The sequence below is a fragment of the Anas acuta genome, chromosome 1 (assembly GCF_963932015.1).
Source record: "Anas acuta chromosome 1, bAnaAcu1.1, whole genome shotgun sequence".
NCBI classification, from domain to species: Eukaryota; Metazoa; Chordata; class Aves; order Anseriformes; family Anatidae; genus Anas; species Anas acuta.
The window spans coordinates 28,587,137-28,606,519 of NC_088979.1; the positions used below are offsets into that span (position 1 = coordinate 28,587,137).

The 19,383-nt window shown below is 45.4% G+C and overlaps 1 protein-coding gene across 1 annotated transcript; it reads left to right on the forward strand.

Moving 5' to 3' along the window:
* The first annotated feature begins 2,435 nt into the window (after nucleotides 1-2,435).
* On the forward strand, nucleotides 2,436-11,999 carry SPRYD7 (SPRY domain containing 7). Its single transcript, XM_068674222.1, has 5 exons — nucleotides 2,436-2,664; nucleotides 3,732-3,848; nucleotides 6,311-6,477; nucleotides 8,075-8,177; nucleotides 10,813-11,999. Exons 1-5 carry the CDS (start codon nucleotides 2,559-2,561, stop codon nucleotides 10,908-10,910), a joined length of 591 nt encoding a protein of 196 aa, XP_068530323.1. The 5' UTR covers nucleotides 2,436-2,558; the 3' UTR covers nucleotides 10,911-11,999.
* The last annotated feature ends 7,384 nt before the right edge of the window (nucleotides 12,000-19,383 follow it).

Here is a 19,383-nt window from a genome sequence, read left to right on the forward strand (position 1 = left end):
CATACACAATTTCTGCTGTGACTTGGCGAGTGTCGGCTTAACTGCATGAAGTAGGAGCCTTCCTACAGAAAGTACACCCTCCCCAGAAGACGTTGTAAGGAAGATTTGAGGAGTAAGAGCACAACCTGTTTTTCATCGGAGACCTTGTCTGTATCATCTTCCAAACCACAGGCCTGACCCTGTGAGTGGAAGGCCTGCTTTCAGTAAACAAACCTTGATTTTCCAGTCCTGCGCTATCATTTACCTCTGTGCAAGCCCCACGAAGATGTTACTACATCTATTCCAGTATATTTAATAACTTTTTTTTTCTTTTTTAATTGGTTTTCACAGGTGGAAACGCCTCCGTAAAGCTTGTGGCAGTGGAGGAGCAAGGCCCAGTGCTCTATGAAGAGGAATAATGGTGGTGAGACTGATTAGTGATGTTGTATTACATGCTGGAACAATGGGTGATACATAATTCCCCTCTCTCCTGCGAATTTGGTGATATCAGGAAACCTTACCCAGATGTATTTGCAGCCTGTGGAGCTATTTTGCAGGGTTAATGAGGGACAGTTGTGTTTTGTGAATGAAGCTCGGAGCAAGGGAACAAAGCAAGTCAATGACCACCCTTCCCTTCCAGCACAATCTCCAGCACTCCCACGTCTGTGAAATGGATGAGGCCTGGTCTTCTTTTCCGTTCTTCTTCCCGTTCTTCTAACATGGTTCCCAGACAAAATGTCTCTGCTGCTACTGTTCAAGGAAAAAAAAAAAAAAAAAAGCTAAAACCCTGTGAGCAACAAGCATGTTTAGGCATGCTGAGCATAATTTTGCTTCCAGTGTGGGAGGGCCCTAAATACTTGGCCTCCCCAGCGAAAGAAATGCACATTCAAGAAATTCAGCAGACGCTGCATTAACCCTTCATTGCCAACCACAGTTATATGTGTGAATGCTGGAGCCCAGATTTCCATTTCCTCGGGGCAGCTGCTTGGGCATTGTGCAAATTTTGTGAAATCTTGCTGTTCAAGTATGCTCTAAACAGGCTGTCAAGAAAAAATGACAGATATGGTACTATCTTGTTGGCGTTTCTCACCTCCTCCTCCACAAAAGGCATACAAAAAGCTGTATTTATTACCAGCTGACATTCCCTTTTTCCACCTGACCAGGCTTGTTGGTTTTCCCAGGTGGGGCTTTGTGGCTTTACCATGCATCCCATGGGGACACCGAGCTGTCACCAGCACCGGGCTTGGCACTGGCTCTGGGGGACACCCAGCACCACAGCCACTGCCAGCTGGGGACTGGTGACACTGGGATCTCCAGTAAGAAAGCAGTGGAGTGGGGAAGTGCCAGCGACTGCCCCCAAAAGTCTTGTTGCCCTTTAGTCCGACAGCTTTGGCAACGCTGGCAACATGTGCTCGTCTCCTCAGTGGTCTTTTGGGGAAAGAAAGGAGAGTATTAGGGCACAGAGAAGAAATAGGATGGAAGTCATCTGGAGGTTGCATCTCCTCCTTTTTTTTTTTTTTTTAATAATAGATTAACATTTGTCATTTATATTTACTGTAACAAACCAGCAGTGTGCGACAGACAATAAAAATCCCGCAGTGACTTAAATGGGACTAATTATGTGAGCAACCAGCTACCGACGGGAACGACGGTGCCCTACACACGAAATGAATAAACATCAGTTTCCACCTAATATTTACTTCTTAGAAGTCCAAGAATAATCCCATTTGGCATATTTTAAGGAAGTCAGCTCTTGACCCCAAATGTTTATGGGCTGTAACAGTAAGTCCAATAAAAGAAAGGAAGCATATTTTAGAGCTGCTCTTAAAATCAGCTTGGTTTTAGGCACAGTTTGGAGGAAGGCAGCGTTTCACCTCTTGTTTCAAGCGGAGGGGTAGGTGTGACTGATGCAGCCCATCCAGACCAGTAAGATATTTCTTGCTGTGAAGCTGTTCTTTAATAAAGGATGTGAAAACCCACTAAAGTCCCTGAGATGGGCGATGTTGTACGACACGGGTTACGTTAGGTGCGTATGGGGGAAAAACTTAAGGGAGCTTTCTAGGTGAAACGTAGAGAAATGAGATGGCAGACGAGCACCACGAGGAACAATTTTATCCCAAATGGGAGGTAAATATGGCTTTAAACCCATGTATTTTGTTGTTGGCAGAGCGTTGTGGACCAGCAGCACATTCGCTGGAGCTTTCTCTGACAGAAAACCCGAGCGGCAAGAGGGGTGAAGTCAGCAAAGCGGGCTCCGGGGGGGCTCCCCCCTTCGGATAATCACCCCTCAGTGCCGGGGAGCCACAGGGGAGGCTCAGCCGAGCCCAACCTGCCCGGTTGTTCCCCCTGAGGACCGTGTTTTGTCCCCTCCGAGGGCCGCCCTCCCCGCGCTCCCCTCAGCGCTCCCCTCAGCGCCCCGCCATGTCGCGCCCTCCCGCCGCCTCCTCCCGCCCGCCAGGGGGCGCCGGGCCCCGCCGCCATCTCGCGGCTCTGGCGGCGGCTGCGCGCTTGGCCCGGCCCGGCCCGGCTCGGCTCGGCTCGGCTCAGCCCATCCCGGCTCGGCTCAGCCCGGCCAAGCCATGGCCGCCTCCGCCTTCTGCTGCCTCCGCTGGTGCCGGGATGGCGGCGCCGGGCACATCCCGCTGAAGGAGATGCCGGCGGTGCAGCTGGACACGCAGCGCATGGGTGAGCGCGGCGGGGTGCGGCTGCCCCTCAGCCTCGGGGAGGTGTCGCCGCGGGGGTTGTTTTGGGGGAAAAAGGTGTCTTTTTGGGGTCGCCGTGCGTGAAGAGGGGAGGGGGAAGCCTCAAGGGGCGCTCGCCTTGATTGTGGTGGGAGGGCGCGGGGAGGGGTCGGCGGCAGGTGCCTGGGGGTGCAGCCCACTCTGAGGGATTCACATCGGGAGAGTTGGCGGAGGAAGCCGAAAAAATAAAAATAAACATAAAACTAAATAAAAATAAAAATAAAAAGTGGTTTGGGTTAGGTTCAGGTGAGGCAAGCAGTGCGCGGCCGCCTTCCTCAGCACCTGGGAAGGAGCAGGACTACCGCAGCCCTGCCCAAACTCTACTTGAGGTGATTTTCACGCCAAGCCATGCTCAGCCCCTCATCCACAGCCCAGCGAGGAGGAAAAAGCAGCTTTTGAGCACGATTCCTGGCCTGTTTGGGACCTGGAGAGTCAACTGTACTCATGGCCGTGCCAACGGTATCTGTAGGTGAAGTCTTCTGCTGGAAGAAGAAACATTTTGTATTTTTTTTTCCCCCCTCTCCATACTGGTAGGCATCTTTCTAACAAAAGGGCTTCACCTGAGAATAACTGAATGCCTCAGGAGTCCATCAAACGTTTCTACCTGCTGTGCCTTCCCTTCTCCCTGCAGAACGTTTTTCTCCAGTACAGGGTACGGGGCTTCTTAGGTCCTCCTCACGGCGAACCCCTCTGACTACGTTGTAAGTTATGCCTCTGATGTGGCTGAGCAAAGGCTGTGATCAGCGTGGTGCCTCAAAGCCCAGGAGGTGAAATTAGAGCAGTGTATAGGTTTTAAATAAATAAACCCGACTTGAAAGATGAACCAGCCTATAAACAGCCTCCCGTTTCTTACTTCAAAGCGTGGCCCGTCGTCGTAATTCTCTTGGACTAATGAAGCTCTTACTTGGGGCTGAAAGAACAAAAATTGTTCTCCATGTCTAGGGCTTTTAAGGGCCACTTCCAGACTTTTGAAAATGTTTTGAAGTTCTGTGTTTTGTTTTCTTCTTGCAGGAACAGATGTTGTCATTGTTAAAAACGGCAGGAGAATATGTGGCACGGGAGGCTGCCTAGCCAACGCACCTTTGCATCAGAACAAGAGCTATTTTGAGTTTAAAATCCAGTCCACAGGTTAGTCAGCAAAAATGTACACCTTTAAACGTGGAAGGTATGTCGGATTGCCTGCTGTTGGTCGTATCTCAAATGCCGAGCACGTGCATCTTTCACATTGCATCCTTGAACTTTGTGAATATTGGAGACTCTTACAAGTTGTCATTCTGTAAAAGGAAATCTTTTTCTTCTTATTATTCTGATCTTTAATTGTGGCTCTGCAATATTGAAAAGATTGGTGAGTGCAAACCCTAAAACACCACATTATTTTTTATGCTGCTATATGCATACTTTTCGTTTTTACGCTTTAGAAATGTATTTTGGTAAACACACATTCGTGACCACATCGAACACTAGCTATGAAGTGTTAGCTTTTTAATAGTGCAGTTTATCCAGCAATATTTCTGGGTATTTGTCTACCTTGATTTGCTGTTAAGGTGTACTGTGCTTGAGCAATAGTAACGTGCCTCGTGCTATGCTTTGCACTTCAAATCAAACGTGTAGCACTTTTTCAACACTGCTTTATCAAGAGGAGCCTTTCAGCACCCTGTTTGTTTTGTACAGATTTGCAGTGCAAGGTAGCAGAAAATGAATAAATTTGGAAACATTTTACTCTTACTAATCCAGTCATCTTCACTAGTACAGAGGGCACTCCAGGCTTACCTGTATTATAATATTAGAAATCAGCCTGTGTTTTTAAAAACATCAGACGTTAAAGGTGAGGCTGTTCCTTCTCAAAGCATAGGGAGAGGAAAGAAGAAGGGAGGTGTTCGTCCAGAGACTGGCTTCACAATAGTGGAGCTTGAACCCAGTGCTTCTTGGGTAAGGATTGTTTGCACTCAGTTGGCTTGGAGTGCTGGCACTGTGAACGTGAATCCATCTAAAACACCTCACACTCAAGCCATTTGTTTTTAAACCAGCTTGGTTTTAAACTACGTATAAACCCCAGCTCAGTCTTAATCTGGCAATTTTAGCATCCTTTCTGTTGAGGGGGAGAATCAACTCAACTGCGGCTGTTGTTCATGTATTGTCATCATTCACACAAGTACTGTATCTGAGTTGTTTCACTTCAGAAACACAGGAAATAAACTCTTCTCTGAGCCTGGCCTCATCTCGTCCTGTGCCCCAGGGCAGGAGAGTTACAGATTGCTTAGCTTAAAACTTCACAGAAATGTCCCTGCGCAGTCTACCAGGGGTCACTTAACCTGACTATGGGAAAGTTTTACAAAGCCCAGTCTGAATTCTGTTTTCACTCTAGATTTGTAAATATTAGAATGAATTGTTCTGCAATTGTGCCTTTAGAAATTAATTTTCTTATATTTTTGCTTTGTTTTAGTCTTCTGAAGATTAAAGAGCCCCAGTTTTTTCATTGTCTACTTATATATGATATTTTTACACATTTTTGATTGGTTTTCCTGTTTCTTCTAGACTGTCCCTAATTGACCTGACTTGTCATGAGGGATGATGCTTTAAATGGATGCTCTGCTCCAGCTGCTGCAGCAGTTGATGTCCTTTGTGGACTTCATATACAACATGTTTAATTTATACACGACATCCAGAAGTTTTTCACAACAGTACGACACACTCAAATACGGCGTGTGCTGTGTGATAACCCTCAAATTATATTCTTTGAACTGGTTGCCAGGGCACTATTGTATTTTTGCTACTTATTCCTCCTTATCTGCTGTTCTTTGTAATTCAGAAAGAAATAAATGCTTTCTCAGTATTTCAGACCTCTTAACCAATTTATCGGGATTATTTAAAAATTGCCCTCTGAAGAGCTTGCACTCCTGTCAGGTTGATACAGACAGCACGTTTAACAAGCAAATTGTTATGTTATTCAAGCCATAAGTGTGCATACAGAATAGCATCTGACCTCAGGCATTCCTGCAAAATCTGAAACCTCACTCACGTCATCTTTTTGATCTGACAGAGTGCTACTGATGAGTAGCCTCCGAATACAGTTTCCTAACCAGTTGTGCACTTGCCTTGCTGTAACTTCACCTCAACCACGTTTTACTCATTTGAGTATTTGAATGTTGTATGAGGTTCCAAAATGTTACCAAATCAGTATCTGTCATATTTACCATTTCTCCTTTTTCCCTAGGGCCGCTCTAACCAGCTGAAAAAGAAAATTGCTTTGTTTCAACTTGATTTGTTCACAAATCCGTGCTAGTTGGATTTGTTTTTTACATCTTCCTGGGTTCTCAGAGTTGTTTTCTAGTATTTTTTAGGAGTAAAAGTTAAGCCAATTGGTTAGAATTCTCTGGATCTATATTTTTGGAATAGATACTGTTTATCTCCAATCTTTTGTGACTGCTGGTATTTCCAATAGATACTGACTGGTAATAAATACCTCCATGGCACTAGTTATAACACGTTATATTCTTTATAGTGTGCTGCTTCAGTCAGATATCAAAATCACGTATATAAATATATATATATATATTTTTTTTTCATATTGTTTTAATCTCATGTTTTAGGGATTTGGGGTATTGGAGTTGCAACCCAGAAAGCAAACTTGAATCAAATTCCCATGGGTCGAGACGTGCACAGTCTGGTGATGAGGAATGATGGAGCTCTCTATTACAACAACGAGGAGAAAAACAGACTACCAGCAAACAACTTGCCACAGGAGGGCGACGTGGTGGTGAGTTTCCTAAAGCTGCTGTATCTTTTCCAGCTGGTCCCGGATTTCTCTTTACTTACAGCTGCTGTGTGGTCAGACCGACCGTTTCAGTCAGATTATTGTCGTCTCCCAGTTTGGAAAGTGCTGATGTAAACTCCTGTTGTGTTCGAATGGATCAGCAGACTTTGTTCTGAGCATCTGTGTGATGCTGAGTGGGGAACAGACTTCACCAGGGTTTGTGAAGTGGCCTCTCCTGCTGTGTCACAGCCCAGTTGCTGTGTCCAGCTGGCTGATGACTCCCGTCAGAAGGGTGCTGCACTGTTTGAGATGGGACTTTCCTGAACAAATTACACTCTGGAATGTGTTATGTGGCCTGCCTCCGTGCCCAGATGAACTCTAGATCCCTCAGCTGACCGGTTAATAATTAGAAGGGAGCAGAGAGAGGGCCTGGCTGACCGATGGATTGTATTTTTAGCCAAAATTTCATAGGGAAGGAGAGAGAGATTAAGTGCGGATTAAAGGAGGAGAGGGTAATGCTCAGTGGAAGACGATTGAAGAATGAGAGCAAAGTGAGAATCCTAAGATGTTTGTACCTCACTGTTCCCAAAATATCTTTATGGCTTGGCATTCAGAGGATTCCAGCTTATTACTGTCGTTTTCTCAATGTCCTGTTAAAGGCTTATTTTCAAAAACACATGGGAGCCATGAAATGTAGACCATTTATCCCTGCTGCTTTTTCTTGCTGGGTAACCTTGCTTCCGTATAGCAATGGTTAGAAATTTCATCCCTAGAAGCCCTAAACAGCTGAAGCTGACTCCTCCACCCTTCACCTCAGATGCTCCGTTATTCTTTTAATCCCCTTCTGAAGTTGTTTTCGTGGAGGGTTGCAGGCTGTTTCAGGGTTTGGTCAGACAATGTAGCCTCCAACAACTGGAATCAGTCACAAAAATGTAGCCGATGTGCTACTTTGGTGACTCCCCAGTTTTCATAGATGGCAATTCACTGTGATCTGTCATGAAAAGAGATTTCCGAGACAGCGAATGACAACACCAAGTGCCACACTCAGCCACACCAAAACAGTCAGGAAAAAAAAAAAAATCACTTGTCTAACAAATAAGTCATTTATTACCTCGTGAATGTTTGCTTTCTGCTCTCTGGTCAGCACGTTTGTCATGATGTGTGTGGAGCGGTGGTCAAATAACTGAGCTGATAGTGTCGTTATTTAGGGAAGTCATTTCCATGGGAAGGTACAAAAAAGAAGGCTGCAAAGTGCTTAATATCCATAGGAAATTTTGTGATTCTGTGCTGTGGTGAAGAATAGTCTGGAAATGTCTTTTGTAAACTGGCCTTAGTAAGATGTGCACAGTACTGATTGCATCTAAATTGAACGAGCATTGAGGAATCCCAAGTATTTGAAATAACAAATGTTCCTGATCATTTATTAACTTCTAGGCCTGGGCAGAACTATTTCAAGTGAAGTTTTCTAGAGTGCTGTGGTTTGCATAATGGTGTTAAAATCTGCCTGTGGCTGAAAAAGCTAATTAAAATAGCAATCTTGTGTGTATCAACTTGTTGATGATGGCTTGTTTGTTTGTTTTTATTTTTCTGTGCTTTGTAGGGCATTACATATGACCACGTAGAATTAAACGTATATTTAAATGGGAAGAACATGCATTGTCCAGCTTCAGGAATCCGAGGGACTGTCTATCCAGTGGTCTATGGTAAGCAGGAGATTTTCAAACTGTTTTGTAGTACATAAAGTATTTTTGCACCAAGTCTGTCTTGCGAATTCTCCTCCTCGCTTGGATGGAGCACCCGTCTTTCCAGTCACACCTCAATCATTTGTTCTGGCAACTGCAACGAAGAATTGCTTGGAAACACAAAGCTAGGAGAATACAAAGGTGTATTTTCACTTCATTTTTTAGTGCTGTTTAATAGCTAGACAAAAAGAGCACTGCAGACAAAGTATCCACATCCAACAGGCCGGGAAGTTCCTGCAGTTAGTCTGAAAGTATGGAAACGTGGGCTAATCTAGCTTATCTCTGCAGCTTGGTGTTTATGCCCATTAATTTCACACTTCATAAATGCATTCGGTGTTAAATATGAATAGATACTGAATTGCCACTTGTATTCTCTTACGGAAACAATAACTCTCATGTAGTCCTGTAGCTTGCTGTCTGATGGGCGAGCTCCTTGCTGCAGCACCAAGGTGCTGAAATGCAGCAACTGGTAGGTGAGCTGTGGTGGCTGCTCTTGCCAGCACCTATCAATACAGCAGAGCGATTTTGAAGAAGAAACCGATGCCACGTCCAATTAATTCCCTCATAGGCAGTTTAAGAACGAATTTATGAATTACGGGAGCTGGAATTTGGCCAAGACGTGTGTTAACAATTTACCCTTCCAGAACTTGGCAGTGTTTTTGTAGTTCCCGAGCAGTCAGCAGGCTGTTTAACATCTCATCCGAAAGGCAGCACATCATCTGAGCTGCACTCTGGGTTGTTTTACGACTTACAGCAGACGATCACTGCTTATTGGATCCCCAGCACTGCACCTCCAGCCTTCTCCCCTTTATCTTTGTTCCACCGTAAGAGTCTTGTCTAAGCAGTGTCTTCCCCCAAGCTCATTTGCTCTTGAGATACCATTAGCTATATGATGTGGATAATTATTTAATTTCACGGTTGGTTCCTAATGAACTGTTGGCGTGTTCCCATTTATATCTTGACACATTCATAATACTGCATTTTATGAGCAGGAAGAAATACTCTTAGATATGCTGTAGAGCCTTTGAGGTCAATAAATTTACACTTACACCTCTCCAAAGTATTAGGAGTGGAAATATTGTCATTTTGTGATGTGTCTGTAAGCCACATGATGGCGCTGCTGAAGTGCTGTGGCAGCCCGGAGCTGCCCCGCAGCACGGCCGATCTCGTGTGAAAAGCTTGGTGAGCAGTGGGAGAGGAGTTACGGTGTGATAGCTGATTCTTGTGTCTTCCCTTTATTTTGGAAATGGTGTTAGAGAAAGCAGGTTGCTTTCACAAAGCATTCGGTAGCTTGTTAGCCTATTATAAATCATCTTTTTTTCTGAGTTCTGTGCCAGGGGAATGCAGCAGCCTTTCATTGCCAGTTTCTTATTCTCCTCTTCTGCAAGTGGGCATAATTTCACAAACTATCACGTTTCTTACATGTTGCTGTAACAACTGAAGCCTCCAAATTGATTTTGCGTGGCACTTAACATTGGTGTACATTTTAAATACCAAAGTCCTTATTTTAATGTGCACTTCTAGTCATGGGAAGGGATCTGAACACAGCGAAGAGAGCTTCTTAAGCATCTCCCTTTCCAGAATTCAGAGCAGAACTATGGATATCATTTTAAAATAAACCTGATGGAGTAGGTGAACACAGTGTCAAGTGTGCAAAACAGAAAAGTGAACTTGAAGGTTCCTCCCCACAGCTGCTGTACTTGAGGCACCTTTGCACAAGGGTGATGCAAACGCTGCATAAATGCTACAGGACTGTAGAAATGTGCTAATAAGAGGTTTTTCCTATCTTGGTTCTGAGCTATCTAAATTTCAAACCAAACCAGGGAGATGAATCTCCCCTATTTTGATCTAATATTGTTCATACACCTGGTTTATTTTGAGAAAATTGTATTTGAAAGAGAGCTGTGCTGTCCAGCTGGGCATTTCTATTTGTTTGTGCAGTACATGAAAGTTTTTCTGTGACAGTCCTCAGGAGTTTCTTTTTTCTGTACTGAAGGTTAACACCACATGTGCCACAGTTTATGCAGGAGGTCCAAAGCTGGGAATGGTTTTGTAAAAACCATTAACTTCCAACTTAAAGAAGCAGTCAAGGAAGCTCTCTTCGTATTACATCTTAGAACAGATGGTCTGACACCAGCCACTGCAGACTTCTGTAATCTTGGTAACCTCTGGAGAAATGATTGCAGACAGGTGAAACCCTGTAAAACTCCGGCAAAATAGGAAGCAGACAGAAAAAAATATGCAGCTGTAGGGGTGACAGCCTTGCAGTGTGCATCTAGTAGTGTCCTTAGTCTACAGATTTACAGAAAAATAGAGTAGAAAATTTGAATGGAATTAGCTGAAGCCCTGCTAACGTGAAATCAGAGGTAGTGGACTCTGGGTAAATCAAGGACTGGTGCTGGCTAAAGTAAATATCAGCAGAGAGAGGTGACTGGCTCTCCTTGGGTATGCGTACAGGGCTGTAGCAAATTTACTGGAGAGATTTCATTTAATTCTCCTGTGCATAGGTAATGAATGATCTGGGAAGGTGGTGTAATAGAGGATGAAACTCTGAATGTTCCTTCTCTAATTCCTTCTGTTTGATTCTTTCCCGCAGTTGATGACAGTGCCATTCTGGATTGTCAGTTCAGTGAATTTTACCACACGCCTCCCCCAGGGTTTGAGAAGATCCTCTTCGAGCAGCAGATCTTCTGAGTGTCTTCATACTGGAAATTTGCACCCTGCACTGTTACGAAAAAGCTTTGTCATCTTAAATAAAGCTTCACATTACCTTTAGGAAACATATCCGTATTTTTAGTAAGTACTTGTGACTGTTGTCTGCGGAATTAATGTGTTAACTGCAACACCAGATAATTGTGTTGCAAGTACTAGATTTCTGGCAGTGTTTTGTGGTTGAAAATCAATGTTTTGGGCCAGTTTTTTTTCTGATCTGTACTCGATGCCTAAGGAAACCAAGGGTTATCATTGACATCAGTGTTCAATTCAGTATTTTGGATGAACTGGAGCTCTGTAAAGCCGGTAATATGATAGCTATGGAGAGTGATAGTTCTCATGATCTTTTTTTTCCCAGCTTTTTCCAGACAGAAGCTTTATACCTTGTTAAAAGGAAGTACTGTATGACTGCCGATACGATGGCATAACTAGCAGCTAGGCTTCGTGTGCCTCCGCAAGGTGTAGCTTAATCCATTCCCTCCGTCTTCAAACAGCAAATGTGTATTGCTCCTAGCTTTTCGTTCCCTTTGACTGTGATGGATAATGGGTTGCTGTGTAGTGATACTTCAAACACTATCTTGTTGAACCTTAACAAAGCAAAGCTGAACGCCACCTGTATTTTTTTTGAGGACCACGGCTCTGTGTCACTCTGGTAGCAGAGTTCAGCACAGATTGCTCAGCTTGGGTATGCAGAGAGACAGGTGAAGGGTGTGAGATGTTACGGTGAAGCCTTGCATCTACACTGTAAATCAGATTATTCTTTTACGGAATAACTTATTTAATTTCTCTGTGAATCATTGATAAATGATTAATGGCTAAGACATTGTTCTAAAATGTGATGCCCGTAAGTATAAATTGAGATGCTTTTTTTTTCTCCTCTGTTGTCATGTATTTAATATACTTCCTGGAAGAACTTTTATTGTAAAGAAAATCTTCGTATTGGATGTTTGGTTTTTGTTTTTGACTTTTCCTGGGTTGATGCGGTTGCATAAAGGAATAATTTATTTAAATATTTTTTAGAAATGACCTGATTCTGAAATTTTCAAATACAGCTTTCTCAAAGCCTTTCAACGTATGGTTTTCTGCATCTTTCTTTGCATTCTGAGTGGACCACGTTTTCCTTCCGTTTCGCCTTGCTGTCATGTAAAAGCACTGAACTTTTCAGCCTGAAAGGATGGGGTGCCCTTTTCAGCGTGGTATAAACTGGGAGAGACTTGCAGTGCTGCAGTTTTGGTTCCCCTTGAAATCTGCTCTGCTGTGTTAAAGATTATACAAAACATTCATCCTTGAGGTGATTTTGCTCTGCCATTTGATAGGAATGTTTCTGTTTGTTCAAGTTTGTCAGCTTTTTAAACTTTTGGAATTATTATTACACAGTTTTGTTCTTTAGATACAAAAGGGGAGGGAAGGTGTCCCTCTTCTTCCTTTTGGTATCTTTGAACAATGCCTTCAACAGTGTTTCTTTGCCATCAAAGACTACTCAGATGAAAGTGCTTCATGTGGAATTAAGTTTCTTATGTTCCCAGGGAAAGGAGGAAATATTTAAAGAAGCTCTTATCACTTCATCTAAGTGTATCCAGCAAACGACTGATTTTTGAAGCCTGATCTCTTTAAGAATATTTAACAGTAAAAGCTGTTATCTTGAGCTTAACATAGACTTGGTGACAGAGTTCTCATTCTCCTTGAAGGTGCAGAGAGGGCTGTCTTCAAAGTCGAAGGTTTGAAATGGAAAACGTTTTGATTAATACAAAATGTTCAAAATAGTTGCTAAATTTGCCAAAAATATTAGAGGAGCCTGCTTTGACAGCTGCAAGTTGCTCATTTCTCATCATAAACTGAGTAAGATGAATTTGTAAAGCTGAACAGTATAACTACACCTCTTGTCTGAACATGGGAAAACTTCTTGTTTGGGTGTCACAGGGAAACTGTCTAAAGTAAGGGGGGTGAATAAAAGATTATTACCATCCGTTTATGGAAATGGAAAGACACCACAGGTTTCACCTGGAAATAAATATTGTGGAGATGCTTCGTAAGAGAAGCAAGGGAGCGGTTAACTCCATTGCACAGGTAAGAAGCTACAGAAAGAGCAAATGAATTAACCTGTGTCCCAGCGTGGCATTTTAGCACCTGGCAACAAAACCAGCGTACTGTGTTCCCAGCCCCAGCTTCACACAGAGAAACAAGGTGCAGTAAATGTTTCTGAAAGCTTCACTCTAAAGTCATTTTCAGTTAAAGATTTAACGATATATTTCCTAGTAGCAAAATTCATGTTAATAAGCATGAATCATGCTTCCCAGTAAAATTGTCGAGGTATTTCCACTAATTGTTGGCACCTAAATGTTTTCTTAATCTCTGAATGTTACAATTTGGATGCACTATCAGAGTGCAAAACTTTATTTTAGCTAATACTGTACATTTTAGGAGTCCTCCTGAGATGGTACCGTGGCAGCAAGATAGGAAGTCTGAAGCAGACTTTGTGTATCCATAAATAAATTGAACTGACAGGGCATGTCATACGGATTGCATGTAAATCAGTGGAGTTGTTATTCTGATCATGCTGGAGCTGTTTCTGGTGCTCCGGGATAGATGCAGCCTGGTAATCCTGTTCCAAGGAGCCTGAAGCCCTCATTAGATACTGTAAAGCCAGAAATACCTTTCGAGGGTTGCCTGAAAAGATGAGGGTTCAAAACATCCGTGTACATCCATGCAGGTGCAAACGTTCACATGAAAACAGAGGTGCAGGGCTATTCATGCTGCGTTTTTTTTCCCTTTCTGCAGGCTTTCTTGGGAATGGAAGGCCGTGCATGTAGAGGGATGCAAAAATAAAAGGAACAGACTCCTGGTCATTAACAAGAACGCCTTAACCACGTACGAGTGAGCTCACTGATTGCTTTTGCAGTACTCGCTCGGCTCTGTTATCAGGTTGTTGTGTTGATGGGGCTTTGTACACTCAAATCTGCTCAGGCTCATGGCTGAGGTAAGGCTTCACAGGGTGAATCAGTGAAATGAGTTCCCGTGTGTCTTCATCACTCCAGGATTTAAGGTCCGAGGCTAAGGCTCCCCTGAGCTACACCATTTTGGAAGGCTTTGGAAATGGGGTTAACCATCACCTCTTGCTGTAGTGAGGGACTTGGTTGCATAAATATGTCCCAAACTACACAGCTACGGTATTTGCAGGAAGCCTAAGGAAGTGCTAAAGATTTTGAACAAATCTCAGTGCCAAATGAGCCTTTCACTAATCAGTTTTGTCCCTAATTCCCCAATGAAGTGCTTTTCTAGTTACTGACATCTTAGAGAAGGATTTCTACACAAAAACTGAAGGGGTTTGGGAGAGCTCTGGGATGTACAGTGCCAGGAATCTTGCTTGCTTGGATGGTGGATGTTTACAAGCGGAGTATTTGCAAGAACAAACAGTTGGTAGGACCAGTTCCTTCCTGAGCTGGCTTGTTTGAGAGCCTTTTTTTTTTCTTTTTGTTATCCATCCAGACATTTTAGCTTTTCTTAGACCCTTTTCTAGCCCTGTGTTGGACCTAAGGAAGCCTACCTGATCTGGCTGCCCACATGAGTCAGCAGAGGAGCTCTTTATCTCCCCACAAGGAACAAACGTCTGACACTTCTGGGGAAGAGGAATAGCTCAGGCACTGGAATTTCCTTTGCTGTAGTCAAGAGGTGGGCTGGGGATTAAATGAGATTGAAAAAAAAAATGTTCTTGTGAGGAGACATCTGCTAAAATGGAAGAAATTCGGTGTGAAGAGATGTGCACAAATAAACTTAATGCCACTCTTCCCTACTTCCAGAACCTGTCAAGGGAAAAAAAAATATCTTTGTGTGTGTATTTAGTTTGCCTTGCGCATGCAATCTAATTCAAGATAATACAAGGAGGGCAAAAATAGAAGCCAAGTCACATCCATGGAAAAAAAATTGGCACATTTAAGAGACAAGACAGTCCCTAGCTTCAAGAAACATGAAGACTTGAGTCATTTTTCTTGGATGTGCTCATTTCATTGGCAAGCAGCGCAAGTTAAAATCCCCATTGTTGAGAAATCTGAACTCCCTTCTGCCTTAAAATATCCGTACTCGGTATAAGATGGCTTATGACCTTTCCGTAAGTAAAAAGGTACCACACTGAGCAACGATTTCAGTCGTTTGGTGAGGATTTTGTCTTGGAAAAATGCAGTCTTCAGCCAAAGTAAACTCTGGCGCGATAGAGATAAGCTGGTGGAAGCGACTTGTTTCACAGCAGCGTGCTCTGGACAAAGTCAGCTTCTGTCTAGGATGGGAACAGTCCCTCCTCCTCCAGCGGGATGTCAGGAGGATGAACCTGGGGCCACGTTCAGGCTGCTTGTGTGCCACTGCCTGTCACAACTCCTCTCCATCAAGAGAAATCAAGTCGGAGCAGTCTGAATCACTCCCATTTGAACGCAGCAGTCAGAACTAAGTCAGGCTCACAGGGTAGGGGGTGTGGGCACACCTTCAGGTGTGACGGTAAGGGGAGGGCCCTCTGATAATCCTTGAGCCTGGATTTTGCCACAGGCTGCTTTAGGAGAGGATTGGGCTGAGTTTTCTTGGCTTCTCATCTAATTTATCTTCTTTGAAGGCCCATTTCCCCCACAAGCAATAAGACAGCTGCATTTTTGTTGTTTTTTGTGTGTTTTGTTTTGTTTTGTCGCATGTTGTCAGTTCCTAAATTCTGGGAAACTTTGTCCCTATTCAGAAAATGAAGGTGCGTGTCGTGCAGGACGAGGGCTCTGCTGATGCCACGTGAATCATTTCCTCGGCCAGAGGCAGCAGCAGGGACAGACGGACGGGCGTTTTGGCCGGTGTAGCCCCACGTGTTGCTGAAGTTTTTCCTCGCAGGGCCGTGTGAGTGGGCTGGCGTCTCCAGCTAGCACAGGTGGGAAGGAGCTCGGGGCTGCTGAGTCTTGAACTGTCAGAAGCACTGCGTGTGGCTGCTCAGGGGAGCGTCACTGCTGAAATAAATTAACAAGGAGTTATGGAAACAGCTCTGTCCTCACCAGGCGTGCTTTAGAGGCCAGCACGCTGCTCTGCCCGTACCCGTAAAGCCGTCCCGTTGTGCAGGGCACCTTAATGCTGTCTGTCCTCTGTAGGATCGAAGTCAAGGTATTTCTTTCCTCTCACTCTTTTATCTTCACCCAAAGAGACGTGGATTTCAGATTCACCCTGGGGAAAGGGCTGCATCCCTCCAGTCTGCCCAGTTCTGTATCTGTCCCAGCACAGGGCTGTGGAGGAAGGCAGACCCCAGCAGTGAAGCTCCCGGCCGTATTGTTTAGTGCCTTGTTGTTGCCTCCAGGATTGCTCTGTAAGAAAGTTAAGTTCCCTTTTAGGGCCATCTCTGTTTCTGCCCTTTGTTTCTCTTCCTTCCTTATTTTCCTGCCTCCAGACGTAGCGACACGCATGATTTATACCAGTGCAAGCCCTGCGGTGTTGACCTGAAAGGATCTGCGGCTGCTCTCGTTAGCCTGACTGGCAAATTACTGGGAGATTTGGACTCCCCAGAGCCCGGAGACGTTTTGCACTAGGGCGAGTTGCTCTGCCCTGCTGGCTGCCCAGTTCCTCTTGTGGTCTGCGTGGTCTCATCCTCGTGCGAGTCGCTCTGGCGGGCAGCCAGGTTCCACTTCTTGGTGCCTGTGAGCTCCAGAAACTGCAGCTGGTGTGTTTCTCTAGATAGCTTGATACCTGCTTTTCACCTGGTCCTGGTTTCTATCCTCGGAGAAGTCCCGGTGTCTCAGCACAGCTGCTCCAAGTGCTGTTAACTCCCAAAGCTCCTCGCAGAGCAGCGTTCATTGCGTAAGGGCTCGGACGGTGCCACGAGGCGCTGCTTGGTCCTTCCCCCTTCCCCAGGCTGCCACTCCCAGCAGGGCTGAACAACACACAAAAGTTCAAACACACTCGCTGGCTTCTTTACCTTGATGGCAGCAGGTAAATCATGCGAAACCAAGCCCTTGTGTCGGACTGCCAGCAGGGCAGGGTTGGCACACGCTTCTCCCAGTCACTCCTGTGGCTCTCCCTTAGGACACGATGCCTGAGGGTGGCTCAGGGCATCCTGAATTGCTCTCAGCCTCTTTTTAACTACCAGCAGCTGTCCCGTGTTCTTCCAGATGCCACAAAGAAAATGCTTTAATAATGAAATGTCCACGTTGGGTGAAGCCAGAAGTCTGCTTCGCTCGGTGTGCTACATCCTGCGTAACACCCGGTGGTTATCCAACACGGGTGGGGTGTAAATCACAAAACAACTCTCAGCATGAAACCTGCGACACAAAGTCACCCCCAGACGAGAACAGTAATCTCAGGAGCCACGTTCCTCTTTATTTTTTGACGTTTCCAAACTGAAGCTGAGGAGGAGGGAGAGCATTTCAACCCAAGAGCACCCAGGAGCCTGGTGGTCAATGGATTGTCCTGCAGGTAGGCAGCCTGAGTCTCTGCCAGGTGAAGAAGAGCCTTGTTACCTATTTGTTGGCCAAAAATTACAAGTGCAGAGCCTGCGTATAAAGATGTAAATAGTGCAGGCAAGGTACAGGAGCCACGACCACGACATTTCCACCCCAAAGCAGCAGCAGTCAGCCTGTGGGGGCTGCACAGCCCGAGAGAAAGGAAAGGGAAACGACTTCTGCGTTCGGACGGGGCCATGGTGCCTGAGAGGAGAAGCTGCACAATCCCAGAGCTCTTCGCTGAGCCGTGTGGTTTAGGCTAATTCGAGGCTGCCTGTCCACATAGGAGAGATTTTGGTACTTTAGGTAATTCCTCTTCTAATGCACTTTGAGTGAGGTCCTACAATTGAAGCAGGAGCAAGCAGGATTGCACCGTGTCCGCAGCAGGACACCTACTGCACCTGCCTGTCTTTAAGCCATGTAAAAACACTTCTCCCTCCCTGCCAAATATCCTCGGATTCTCAGTGCACGAGTGAAAACAAAACAAAAAGAAGGCAAAAGAGAGGAACTCAAACGTGGGTGCAATCACATCCTTTTAAAGGCATTCACGAGTTCTAGCTGCGAGCTGGTCAAACTTGCAACCAAACCCTTGTTTTGCTTTGTTTTGTTGTTTTCTTTCAGCGCAGTGTGACTGCTGAGGCTGCACAGGATAACAGAGTTCAGCTTTGTTGAGCGTTTTTAGTCCAGCAGCAAGGAAGAGTCGCTTGGGGGGAGCATCTTTTTTAGATGAGCCCCACAAAAACCTCTCTGACACCCTCTGCAAATGAAGTCAGCCAAGGTAGCAGCCCAGGGGAGAGGACACGCAGGGTCGGAGCCACGTCGGAGGGCACGCAGCCCTGCGGATGCTAATCCACACCTCGGAGCCCCCCTGCACAGAAGTGCACATTACCATCAGGGCTCATTCAAACACCCCTGCGGCTCTCCATCAGTCCCCATTGTTTCCTAATCCTGCCGTACCCGATGCTGGTTTTATCCCAAATAATTTGCCGCGCTCGCTGCCCTCCCCGCTGACTGAGCCGGAGCGCGTTAGCAATGCGTGACTGCATCTGGCTCTCTGCTCTCAGGTTAGCGACACGACAGAAGCTTTAATTGCACTCAGCTTCTTTGCAAAAGCTCATTTGGGGGGCAAGCACGGGGATATCTGTGCATCTGAGAACTCGCCGGCAGGGGAAATAACCATTTGCTCCCTCCTAGAACGGCAAAGCCCTCCTGAGCAGCTTTGCACGGATAAATTTCCATCAAATGGATGGAAACATCACAGGAGCAGGACCAGCCGGGCAGCCAAGGGCTCTCCTGTGGATGTGGGCAGCGGAGGGGATGCGTGGCCTCGTCAGGTTTTCCTGCTGAGAGCACAGCCACAGCTGGCCGGAGGATGGGGTGGACACAGGGGCTTCAACGCAGTCACCTCCTGTCCCAAAAGCATCGTCCAGCTTCGGAGCCAGGTAAGAAATAACTTGGGAACAAACCTGGATGGGAATGTGCTGTCCTTGTGGGGTCTCAGAGCTGCTGGGTGTGTGAAATGTAAAATATAACGTAAAATGTGATGTAAAAGAGAAAATGTCATGTAAAAGACGTGGTCCTGGGCAACCAGAGGTTCCTTCAGACCTCATCCAGTCTGTGACAAACACGTCTTATGTACACAATGTGGAGGTGTAAAGAAAAATCGTATTGATTAGATAAATCTCTATATATGCAACTGTCAAGTTTATGCGAAAGGTGCCTCCTCTCTTCACCCCAATTTCTGGTGCCCAGGATGGGACATGCGGGATGACCCGACCTGATCCTAAAGGGCTCCAGAAGGGCTCCCCGCACCTTCCTGAGGGGGACGTGCTGAAGCCACAAGGAGGGACAGAAAGGTAACCTGGTGGTTTGGGGGTCACAACTCCAGATTGGGACGCGGGAGCTGCTGGCTGAGCTCACAGCAGGCACTAAAATCCCCCTCTGGAGCGGGACCTTGGGAAGGAGCACCCCAAAAGGTGCTTCCCACTGAGAAGCCACCTCAGGTG

Coding starts and splice junctions, on each gene's coding strand:
- SPRYD7 (XM_068674222.1), top strand. CDS start 2,559: ATGGCCGCCTCCGCCTTCTGCTGCCTCCGCTGGTGCCGGGATGGCGGC. Junction 6,478..8,074: donor CACAGGAGGGCGACGTGGTG/GTGAGTTTCCTA, acceptor TGTGCTTTGTAG/GGCATTACATATGACCACGT. Junction 8,178..10,812: donor TGTCTATCCAGTGGTCTATG/GTAAGCAGGAGA, acceptor TCTTTCCCGCAG/TTGATGACAGTGCCATTCTG.